A 13,032-nucleotide genomic window follows, 5' to 3' on the forward strand; every position below is an offset into this window, starting at 1 on the left:
CTCAATCAGTCCTGCCTTAGCCTCCCAAAGTGCTGGAATTATAGGCATGAGCTACCATGCCCAGACTGCTAATGAAAATCTTCTAAATCTTGAGTTTGTCATTTAAAATTGGGTATCATGTGTATCTCAAATTAGACACTTGTCTGTTTTAGCTTCGGTTTCCCCTGCAGATCAATAGTTGACTACCAATAATACCATAGGTCTCTTTGGTAGGGAGCAATTAAAATTAATGAAAAATTCAAAGTAGAACTTAAAAATGATATTAGGAATAATTTACTGAGATGCACGTGGGAAATGCGAGTTTACTTCAGTTGTTGTTTTAACAAAGGGCACACAGAATTTAGAAGTCATTAGCGTCCCTAGAATTTATTTTTAGAGAAATATGGCTCTGTTTCAATATTTGACAATGTTGTATAGCTTTTTCTCTGCTTCATCTCTGTTTATTTTAATATTTATATAGGCTCATTCTGATGTCTGTTCTGTGGCAGTGCCTGAATTGTCTTAGGACATGATTAATTGAAATTGAACAGATTATAGAGGATTGGAGGATTTCAAATCAAATCTAGTTTTACTTTTTTCTCATATTAAAAAAATTATTCATATTTGCCTTGTTTTCAGCTAGTAAGATTGAAGACTTTGTGGTACCATGTGGCATTCAACAAAATGAGTCAGTTGAATGACTTACATGGTGTTATGGTATATTATAAAACATAATTCTTTCCTATCTTCTGGGAGTCTCCTGAAGAAACCCTTTGAGAACTAATGGCTAGGTCATTTCACGGTGGCCTATACATAAGTCTATAATATTTCTGGATTTTTAGTCTCTTTACCACATTTTCCTGAGATTTAAAAATCAGAATTCAGCTCAGAAGGGGTGTAATTATGACAAATTGAGTAGCTTTTATATGGCAGGATTGTTACGCCTGCTAAAATTTAGTGGTGATTGGAAAACACCAATTATTCAGATTTGAATATAGTAATTTGGGTTGCCTGTGTTAATACAGAGAATATTTCATTCAGTATACACTCCCACTCATATTATCTTTTTTCTTTCCACCCTCATCTCGCTTTAATACAATACTACAGCTGTGAACTTTTGGGAGGGGAGAGGGAAGTCATAGGTGAAGACAGCTGGGTCATGGATTTGTAGTTCGTGACTTTATATTTTCATTCCTTTGCTGCTGAGGAAAGATGAAGCAGGCACATTTCAAAAGAACAGCTGACACTACCCTTACAAAGATAGTAATTACATCAGTCACTATAATTCTTTGGAGTTTGTGGATCTTCTTTTACGTGTATATGGGAGAGGTCTAGCTTGTAGGACTAGGCCAGAGGTGGGTGAGTATAGATTTTATACATGCCAAGTGTACATGCTAAACCAGGTTCTCACCTTGTCTCTCCAGCCCCCTTTCTCCTTGAGTTCTGTTAGCCAGTGAATCCTAGTTTGATTGAAGTAGGATAACTTTAAACTAATACAAGTGGGTCAAATTGTGAATAGTGAACCTTATTGTCTTCAAACTTAACAATGATGTTATTTATTTAGTACAGGCCTGCAAACTACAGTGTCTGGAGTTTTATGGTGCATTTTAGGGTCATGGGACAAGGAAGTCACTGGAGAAATCTTGTTGGCAACATGTTACTGCCTGGAAAGGAAAATCTAGAGGTTTTTTTTTCTTTTTTCTTTTTTTTTAAGTTTCTGTATTTTTCTTTGGCTAACATATATTTCCTTTTTACATAAAAGGAAACCTAAACCTGGAAGAAAGGTATTTACTGACGCTACAGGTAGGGAATATCAGGTGGTCTTTTGAGTATTTCAACACTTGAAGTTTTTGTTTCATTTTTGCTTGTTTGGTTTTTGCAATCAATGGAGAAACCTTTTAAGTAATAAGGACTAAGGTAAACTTCTAAATTCTTTATGATAAATCAGTATGCTGCTGTTCTGGATGAGATGGGAGACTACCCTGAGTAGGTACAATATACACTAAAGAGCAATGTAAGCCTGGATGTTCCAGCTTACAGTCACTTTTGTCAGAATCGTTTGGACAATTTGGTTATTTCAGGTGTCTTTCCTAATTAGGTAAAATTAAGAGAAGTTGTATACTGTGTGACAACAAAAACCTCTTCGTTTTAGAGGTATTTGTAGGCATATAGGAATAGCTTGAACCATTCCTTTTCCTGTCGTTTCAGAAGAGGCTCACTGTTCAGTTGAGAGATTGTACTCTTCAAGTAGTTTTAGTTATTTAAATCTGTGTTTGTCAAACTGCAAGCTGAGCTCTAGTAACATTTTGGTTTGGAGGTAATTAGTCATGAAATCATATAAGAAGATTATGGCCAACATTTTTTTTTTTCTTTAATGAAGTAGAATAGAATAAAATGCAATTCTGCCACTGGTTCTGCGGACCAGCAGCATTACTGTTACCTAGGAGCTTATTGGAAATACAGAATCTCAGATCCCAGCCAGATGCACTGTGTTAGAATATGCCTTTATCTGCATTGTAACATAATCCCAACATTAATGTTTATAAAACACTGAAATAAAAAATAGTAATGTTTATTACAAATAATGCATTCATTAAATTATTAAGTAATAGTGTTTATTACAAATAACACACTCATTAAATTATTGCTTCAGTCTTGTTTATGTGTACTCATGCACATACCAGCTTATATCTTAAAATGTATTTCTGTGGGTTCACAGTCAAAAAAGTTTAAAATCTAGTATTTTAAATGTGGATGCTGCCATCGTATTGCTGGGTATGTTCTTATTACTAACTGAGAGAGAGCTATCCTTGCTTGGCACTAGCATCATCTCTAAAATTTTGTTTTATGTTTTATCTGTCCCGTTTTTCCTTCTACCTCAGTTTCTTCTGTCTGTATTCCTTTCTTTGTATACAATGCGCTTCAGGCCTCAAAATTGTACTCACTGTTGTGAAAACATTTTTCTCAAGTTTTGCTTTCTGGTCAAATATACTCAGTTTACTAGGAAAAAGTTAAGGCTAATCAGCAGGATTTTTTTTTTTTTTTTAATTCTAGAACCAATTTTGAAGAAGGAAATACCCACATTTTACCAATGCGCTTTTCTCCTCCGTTTGTTATGGCTTCCAAATGTCAAATGTTACAGTGCCATTTGGTTTGGATGTCATTAAATCACTCAGTTTTCTTTCTGTGCAGATATGCATGGCATATCTTAAATGCTGGGAACAGAATTTTGAGAATAAATATGTATAACATTGAAGTCTTACTTTATATCCCAGTTGTATTTAAAACACGTGATGGTAGCTTTAGTTTACTGTGTGCTAACCTAACCTAGTGCAGACCCGGTAAAGGAAGCTAACCTCTTATACCACTATTAAGAGACATCCTAATTTCCTGGATTATGATCAAAAATAGAGAAAAATTATACTAGTTGTACTTAGTGTTTTTTCCTTTGACCAACAATATACAATTCAACATATAATAAATAAGCAACTTGAAAAATATGTGCCTCTTTCTGTGGTTCTGGGACTGGAACCAGTGAAAAGTGGACAATGTCATGTCAAATTTTTTATCCAGTCTTTTTTAGCTAATTTTAACCATTTTGTGTCACACAGCCACACATTGGTTGCTATTGATCTCACTCTTTTCCATCTGGTTATCCTATTTAACTTATGCTTTGTTTTAAAGGGCTTCAGCAGTGAATTTTATTTTATTTTGACTTAGAAATACTACAGGGGTGCTCCAGAAAAGGGGGAGAAATAGAAAATTTTGAATCCCTAACTCTGAAAATTAAGGGCCTTGTTACTACACATCATTTTGTTCATTGGTTATATCAGACAGTATGTACAGCAGAATTGTAAATGATTACTAATTTTTTAGTTATTTTTATCCATACTCTATAACAGTATGATATACATGTATTTGCTAATGTTAAATGAGTTTTTCTCTAATTTTTTTGCATTTTTCCCCCTTTTCCATGAAGGCCTTATCTCTTTGGAGCGGGGTGTTTTTCCATAAAAGCTCCATGGTGAGTTCCAGTTCAGTCCCGCATGCCTCATTCATTTGCTGTACTCTCAAAAAGTAATTTGTTTTGTAGTTTTATTTCCAATTGCATGGCGTGATCACAGATAGATGCACCAAGTTACTGAATAATTTGTAGACGGAACATGAATGTTGATATTTAAGCTTTAGAAAAGTGGTTTTCTTGGTTTCACTTCATTCTTTAAAAAGTAAAAAAAAAACAACAACAGTTGAATTGTTTTTAAATAGAAGAATTCTCTCCTAATGCTCATAAATATTACAAGACAAGGCTAATACCCAAGTTTAAAGCTTTGAGTATTATGGCATTAGAAGTTCCCTACATATCATGCATAGCATTTGAGGACATGACTTATTTTGAAATATAAATATATTTAAGGTATACCAAAAGCGCCTTATAAAGTTTTTGTTGCCTTTTGTTTTGTGTTTTTGAATAGTTTAGGTATTTAAGAAGCTACGTAATGACAAAATATATATTTTACATAAAACCTCCTAAATAATTTATTATTTTGAATTATTAGCCCATACTCATCATAGCTTAATTATTTAATAAATTATTTCATACCAATGCATAGAATACAGCTTTGTCAGTCTTAGACAGGAAGGTCATAGAAAAGAATTAGAATATGTTTAATACTTTCATGTAAAGATGGGAAGTAGAATTTGTTAAGAATGGTATAAATGATTTAATGGTTAAGAGTCAGACCGCGTGGGTCTTAGATCCCAATTCACACACTTACTAGCTATATGATTTAGGGGGAATTTTCTAAAACCTTTCTATTTTTTATTTCCTTATGTATTAAATGTACCTACGTAATGGACTCACTATGAGTATTAAATAAACTGATACATATCTCAGTATGTGTTAGTATATAACAGTGCCTGGCACATAGTAAATGTGCAGTAAATATTAGCTGCTACCACTGTTTCTTTTCCAGTTTCAGGGAAAAATACCATGTTTCAAAAGAAGCTTCTTTAAATTAGATTATGTTTTTCACTTTTAAGGATATGTTAACCAGTGTGAAGTTTTGAGAAATGTAAGCTATATTAATTTTATCAATTTAGTCAGAATACTGAAAAGAGTTCTGCACATAATATGTGTAGTTCTCATAACTGTTGACTGGGGATTGTTCATACTGTTCTATTACACTAGAAAAAACATTCATTGTTGATATATTCCTATTTATTTGTAATATTGAAAGCAAAATTCAGATTCAAAAATTCACACTGGAATTATTTATCCTAAATTCCTATGTTAAAAAAAGTATTCTTTTATATTATTTTATATAGTCATCCAAACTCAACTATCCAATATTTTTTTTCTCTTGGACAGAAAATAGCTTAAATAGTTCTTTAAGGTTAATTATTATTTGACACAAACTTATTTCAATGTTTATATGCCATAGGAAGATCGGAAAATTTTGTTATCACTTAAGAATAGGTGACATAAAACAAATCAACATAAAATTTTCCTCCTTGAAAACTATAATTAGGCACAGTTTTCAAAACTATTCTAAACAAATTCAGGATATATATGAATATAAATCTCATGAAGGTCAATCTTTATTCATTTTGTTAACCAGATGTCTTCTAAAAACAAATAAGATACACAGATCTTACTTATGAGCCTTCCAGTGATCAGTGAATTTTAAATGCCACATTCAACATATGACAGAATTTCTTTGTAGAGTAAACTTAGAATTAAATTCCATTTTGGGATAAATTCTTCTAAGTACAAAGCAAGGAGTTTTAGTATGTTAATAAAGATTGAAGTTTTGCATAGAAGTAAAAGATGGAATAACAACTGTTGTATGTTAAGTAAGTAAAGCTCATTCCTCCAACAGCTTGTGTGCTCCTCACATTTAAGCAAAAGCACTTGTCAACCAGAAATGATTTGAGGTTGAAACAAGATTAAAAGAGCCAGATTAAAGAAAGGGATATATGAAATATAGTAGACTTTTAAATCATTGCCTGTCTTTTAGAAGACTGCTTTGTGGTTTGTTTGATGCCATCGTTAGCTCACAAGAAACTCATTTTTAGTCACTTATACTAGACTAAAAGGTCCTTCTTTAAAATGTTACTTTCTCAGTGGTGCATGTTTTTTCCATTAAGATCTTAATGAAACCTCAAATTAAGGCAGCAAATGAATATAAATTTGACAACTTCTTCCATGTTGTTTATAAGAGCTCCTTTGTTTTAATAGTTTTTGCTATTTTTCCATGTTATTTAGCATTCAATCTGAGAATGTTTTTATTTACTGTTCTGAAATAAAACATTATGCTAAATAAATATGTTTTTAGTATATCCAGTTATAGGGTAGTATAGGTATTTTGGATGAAAAATGAGATTTTAAAATGAAATGTAAATTTTCTACAAACTTTTTATTAGTTTCAAGTTGCAATGTTAACACTTAGCTAAGAATTTGCTTTTGGTATATCCCAATTTCTGCCAGTTCTTTATTCTCCATTAAACAGGTTTAGTCCTTTACATTCATGTACTTTCAGATGAGTCAGTTATAAAATAAAGTCGTTCCCTTTGGTAACAACATAAGCTTGTTCAAAAGTAAACTATGCGTCTTCAACATTTTAGTCACTTTGGACTTCCCTGGTATTATGTGTCGTCTAGGTTAGTTTAACTAGGATATTTGAGTTTGGATGACTATATAAAATAATACAAAAGAATTATACATGTAACATACGTTTTTTTAACGTAGGAATTTAAGATAAATAATTCCAGTGTGAATTTTTGAATCTGAATTTTGCTTTCAATATTACAAATAAATAGGAATGTATCAAGCTCCGAATCTGCATGCAGTATTTAAGCTACTGTTATTTTTGAATTGCTTATCAAAAAATATACATGACAGGTAGACAATGGGTAGTCTATATGAGTATATTTCTTCCTCCTAAAATGTCTTCATATTTTATAGGGGTAAATTTTAAAGAATTACAATTTTCATATTATTTTATAAAGTTTTAACTAGCATTTTCTAAGAGTTTTGATCAAGATATAAACAGTTCATGTAAAACTAATCTTGTTCTCTTAATTATTTTAAAATTTTATGATTTTATTTTTTGAAAGGTACAATTTGTATGGAGAGGAGAATTTATTCTTACCTGCCACATTTACACAAATCTGTTAGACCTTTAAGAAAAATTTATGAAAGAATAGAATAATTTTAGACAGATTATTAATATCTTTAGTTCTTTGAAATAAAATGCTTCCAGTTTTCCCATTTAGGTCTTATTTTAGAAACTAAGATTGAGAATGAGAGAAAACTTCTAAAAGAATATAAAGAATATTTTTTCTTCTTTTATAGAAAGCTGTTATACCACTTGTAATACTTAGATCAATATTGGGTCTTACATTTAAACTGAAACATTGGCTATTCTTTTATGTTTTAAAAATGAAAAGAAACGGTGCTTCTGTCTCATGTTAGCTCCTTCCATGCTTGTGTCCTTCTACACAAGGCACTGGAGCACATTGCTGCTTATCATGCTGTCCACAGATACTTCACATCTGTCCTATTCAGATGGAGATCATTGTCCTGTAGTTTTTAAGCAGATATCGTTAGAATTTTGTACTCTTTTTTTTTTCTCTTTGCAGTTGAATGTGGAGAAAAAATAGGCCAGAGAAATTCAATATGTTGACCTGGCTGGATTACGTATAAAGCCCAAGGGAAGAAAAATGGGGAACTTCAGTAGCCTTTGCAAATATTTTTGAAGTCCTAGTAATGTTAATATCCCTACAACTTCTTCTGATTGCAGTGAAAATGATTCTCGTTCTATGGTTAGACAGTTAAGCGTTTCCTCACAAGAAATGACAAAGAGTTACACCCCTGATTTTTAATTTAGCATCTTATTTGTTAATTTGGTTATTTGGTTTTTTTTGTTTGCTTGTGTGTTTTTCTTTTGATTACATTGATTTGTATCAGGCTTAGTAAATATGATGTTTTATGATTGTCATTTTTTCTGAGATACGGAAAGTTGGATTCATTCCGTTTTTCTTTTATTTTTTGCTCAGAAGTTAAGTCAAATTTTTAAAAATTATTGAACATGGGGTTATGTATGAAAAGCTAAGGGTAGTTAAAGGAGCAGGAATTATCAGTAGAAAGGAGTCCATCAGGAGTATGTCTTGTTGTCATGTATAACCATTTTTAAAAAATGGATGAGTCCACATAATCAATACAGTTAAACTTTTGGGCACCAATATAAATTTAAATATTTTTATATAATTGTATTATTAACTTAATAAATAATTAAATAAATGAGAGAAGGCATCCAGACACCCAGAGAAATTCTTTCTAAACTTGCAGATGTTCTGTAATGAGATTTTTTAAAGACCCCTTTTGGAGGAAAAAGGGAGATGTTGAGAATAAGACAGAAAAAAAGGTTAGCATTGGAGTTCTTTCCTATGAGGATTGGGTCACCTATCTGTAAATTTACATAATATACAAAGCTAGCACTTTTCTAATACATTCACATATGTATCATTTTTCAATGTTTTATCTTTCCATCAACAAAAGGTTATTTTGTGATAGAAATATTCTAGGTCTTTGTGGAAAAGTTCATACGTGGTATGTCACTGGCATATTGCTAGAAAAGCCCTTCTACTTCTGCCAAGCTTTCTTGGACTTTTAAAAACTTAGGATGAAGGGCAGATTGAACCCAAGTTAAAATTTCTAACTTTGAATGTATCCCATAGAAGATATTTTATTCATAACGCTCTTTTTATTAGATTATTTCTCCTTTTTATTCCTCTGCAAATCTTAAAGACACGCACATATTTTTATGCTTTTATTTTGCTGAAATACCACAATCATTCCAGATTATAGATTGATGATAGAAATAACTTGATATGAATGTGTTTACCCAATATGCTTCATACCCAACACACAACACTATGTTATGTAGCAGATAGCAAGTTATTTTCAGGGTGAAAACTCCTTTGACGCCTTAATAAACACAGACTTTTACTAATGGAATTTAAGGCCCTATGAGAGGAAAAAAGAAATGATGAAATATAAGAATAAAAATGATAATTCTTTACTGAAATTAAGCATAGTTTTACTATAAAATACTTATTCTCTTTAGGAGATACTGAGCTTATGTAAAAATAACACTGTGTTGATGCTTTTTACTTGTGTGTTCCAAAACAGAATTATATGTAACTTATAGATGTATAAGAGATTTTAGCTTTTGACATGAGCTGATTAGACTGTAAGCTAGTAAACATACAAAGAATATTGTTTGTATGTCAAGAAACTAAATTGATGTCCTCTCTTTTTTTTTTTTTTTTTTTGAGACGGAGTCTCGCTCTGTCGCCCTGGCTGGAGTGCAGTGGCGCGATCTCGGCTCACTGCAAGCTCCGCCTCCTGGGTTCACGCCATTCTCCTGCCTCAGCCTCCCGAGTAGCTGGGACTACAGGTGCCCGCCACCATGCCCGGCTAATTTTTTTTTTTTTTTTTTTTGTATTTTTAGTAAAGACGGGGTTTCACCGTGTTAGCCAGGATGTTCTCGATCTCCTGACCTTGTGATCTGCCTTCCTCGGCCTCCCAAAGTGCTGGGATTACAGGCATGAGCCACCGTGCCCAGCCTATTTTTCTACTTTTTATTATCATGTTAGAAAGTTTGCCATCTGGCCTGGAAGCAACTATTTTTAAGTCTGTTTAGGATGCATACTTCAGAGGGACCATATTTTCTCTTAAGAAGAGGCATGCTCACTTGTTACCACATGATTTAAAAACAACAACAATGACATCCAGTAATTTTCAAAGAGCTTTGAGTTTGTCCCATTGAAGCTTGTTGGTACATTGTAGTAGCTTTGTTCTCTGATGGTGATTCTAGTAAAAGCACATAGTCGCACAATTGCAGACTGCTTTCAAAAAAATTCTACAATACTCTTCTGTCTCCCATTCCCCTAGCCCCATTCTCCCAAAACTCCTGAGTTAAAAAATAACCAGTGGTACCTCTAAGATACCAGTTAGAGGAATTTGTCAGTTCAATGATAGTAGTTTAGTGATGGAAATAAAAACTTTGAAAGAAACCTTGTATTCTCAGGTAATGCAACAGAGAACATCATAACCAGAAAGAACAATTCTGATGTCCATGACCAAGATATCACGGGAAGGTGCATATTTGTTCAGGTATAGGGCAGAGGAGAGTCTTCCTTTCTGGAGGCAGCTTATTGCAGTTGTGACAGATGCAAGTATGAAGAGGTGAAACAGTTTATAGAGCCAGATTCATTTCCCCACAGAAACTTTTTATTTAAAAACGATGTCTTTATTCCCTGTCACGGGAAGTCTCACTGTGACTGGTTGACATTTTAGGCGTGGATGTTTTTTGTTGCAGGAATAATGAGAAGTGTTTTAAGAAATATTAATGGTAGAAGAGGTTTCTTTCATATATAGTAATACGCATTTCTATGGATTTGGTTCAAAGTGGGGAGACAAAGGGACCAATCATATTTGCCTCTGATCCAGACTTAGCCTTCCTTAGAGGAAGATGTTAAAACAACTCTCAGGAAATAAGATGTCTGAGAGACTATTTAAAATGTCATAGGAACTGGGAAACTGAGATTACCAAAGCAAAGTCTGATTTTTTTTGAAGATTAGGTTAGGACTGAGGGCCGTATAGAAGAGTTAGTATTTGCTGAGTACTGTGATATAGGAAAGTACTGCCCTGGGAACTTTACCTGCTTTGTCTAATATAGTGGTTCTCAGAGTTGAGCATGCATCAGAATCATCTGGAGGATTTGTTTCAAAACACAGATTGTTGGGCTCCATTCCCAGAGTTTCTGATTTAGTAGGTCTGGGATGGGGTCTATGAGTATTTGCTTGCACTCCTAAGAAGTCCTCAGGTGCTACTATGAGCTGGGGACAGTGCTTTGAGACAATATAATCATTAAAATAATCCTGTGAAGTAGGTATTACTCTTTCTATTTTACATATTAGTAGTCTGAGCTCTGAGAGGTTAAATAACCAAAAGTCACACAGCTCAGAGGTGACAGCACTGGGATTCAACTACATGTTTCTTCCTGACTCCAAAACTATCTCTTTCCCATCCCACCATACTTTAGTAAAGGATGAAGGGGAATCAAAAATTGAGCAAAATAAAGTGGAACCAATGTTTGCTGTTGGAGGCTGACTAGCAGAGGGGAACATCAGAGTTCTAGTTATTATTGTCTCCTACCTGGGCTGTCATCTTGAGCAGTGCACAATGAGGCTACTGGTTTATGAATTAGAGAAAATAATTTATCAAAGGTGGTTGGCAAAATTGCTTTGGGAAGCCCTTCATAAACTAAAAGAGAACAGAAATAAGGGACTGAAAAGATGTGAGGTCAATAGTAGAAGCTGAGTATGAAAACTTATTTGTGGAAGCAGAGGAGAGCAACTTCTTTTTAATGGCAGTGACAGGAAGTAATGGCAGTTACTAAATGTGTCCTCAGACATATGAGCAACAGAAAAGATTGAGGTTTGAGAGGCTATTGATATATAACTCCACCTTGGTCTTTTTCACTGAACAAAAATAGACACATCATTTTCACAAATCCAAGAAGAAAAAGAGACAACAGGAAGATCAGTGAATCTAATTGCATTAGATGATTAGATATTCTCCCCTTACACTGTCTAACTCTCCATAGCATTGTGGCTGAGAGAGCATTTTCAAGGCTTCGTTCTATATCACCTCATTTTCATCCATGCTGTCTGCATTCATTTGTACTGTTAATCCTGCATCTTATAGATTGGTGCAAAAGTAATTGCACTTTTTGCCACTAAAGGCAGTGGCAAAAACCGCACTTACTTTTGCATCAACCTAACATATATATAAAAATGAAGTGATAAACCATTTTATTATTGTGAGATGTTCATGCTGGTACTATTGCTTCACTTTGAAATTTCTAGGGAAGTGTTATTCATCTGAAAAGAAGTGACTTGGATTTTGCCAGCACATACTTCAAAAAGGAGTTGATTTTTATTGGTTTTATAAATGTTGCTCTCTTTACAAAACTCTGGAACTTTGAAATAATTCTGCTTTTACTCCAGAACATAGTCTCACATCATCATTTATTACTTAAGGCAAAATGCATGTTCATATTGGAGGATTTGAATAGGGGTGGAATTTAAAGGAAAAACTGTCATTACCTAAAGGAGTGTCATTTCATCATGATAATTGTTTTTTACTGTTATTTTATTTTTTAAGCAAAGTTAAACCTCCTCCACAAATTTCACCCAGCAAATCGATGGGCGGAGAATTTTGTGTGGCTGCTGTCTTCGGAACATCCAGGTCATGGTTTGCAAATAATGCAGGTCTGAAAAGAGAAAAAGGTATGTATTTTGACTGAAAAATGAATGTTGTGTTTGTAATTTTTGCTTCTTAAGGAAAATTGTTAGCAGTTCCCCTAGAATAATCTTGTACCCAGTAGTCTGGAAACCAGTTTTTTTTTAATGTAATTAGCATGTCACTCCTCAACTGCTAAAGCCTAGTCAAGAAGAAAAACTATCCTCTCAGAATGAACGTTAAATGAATTGCCCACTGAGTGATTTTGTTTTGTTTTGTTGGTGACAGTCTACAGGTGATCTCAGTGCTGTCAATTCTATACCCATTTTATACCTTTTACATTTTTACAAGCTAGTTTCACCCCTTGTCTATGAAGGATGGAGAGGAAGAGCCTCGTTGTCCCTGTTTTAGAGATGAAGAACTTGAGACCAGCAAGTTTAAATATCTTAGCTAAAAGCACTGGTTAGTTAGGCAGTGGAATCAGAGTTTGAAATCAGGTTTTCTCATGTTAAAAATCTTCACATTAAAAAAAGCAACAACTCTGCCATGTTTTAGAAACACAACTAAGGCCAACTGCAGTGGCTCATGCCTGTAATCCCAGCACTTTGGGAGGCTGAGGTGGGCGGATCACAAGATCAGGAGATCGAGACCAGCATGGCCAACATGGTGAAACCCCGTCTCTATTAAAAATACAAAAATTAGCTGGATGTGGTGGTGCACGCTTGTAATCCGAGCTACT

General features: G+C 33.7%; 1 protein-coding gene across 15 annotated transcripts in view; it reads left to right on the top strand.

Annotated features, from left to right (window-relative positions):
- The window catches only part of LOC105476856 (BCAS3 microtubule associated cell migration factor), a 710,244-nt gene that overhangs the window by 336,876 nt on the left and 360,336 nt on the right, over window positions 1–13,032 (top strand). For 11 of the 15 annotated variants that reach the window (XM_071082810.1, XM_071082809.1, XM_071082814.1 and 8 more), the window contains exons 17-18: window positions 3,959–4,003; window positions 12,216–12,340. In XM_071082810.1, the coding sequence (XP_070938911.1) occupies window positions 3,959–4,003; window positions 12,216–12,340 (170 nt within the window). The remainder of the gene's footprint in view (window positions 1–3,958; window positions 4,004–12,215; window positions 12,341–13,032) is intronic. The other 4 variants (XM_071082812.1, XM_071082811.1, XM_071082816.1 and 1 more) reach the window with 1 other exon arrangement.

The sequence above is a fragment of the Macaca nemestrina genome, chromosome 17 (assembly GCF_043159975.1).
Source record: "Macaca nemestrina isolate mMacNem1 chromosome 17, mMacNem.hap1, whole genome shotgun sequence".
NCBI lineage: Eukaryota > Metazoa > Chordata > Mammalia > Primates > Cercopithecidae > Macaca > Macaca nemestrina.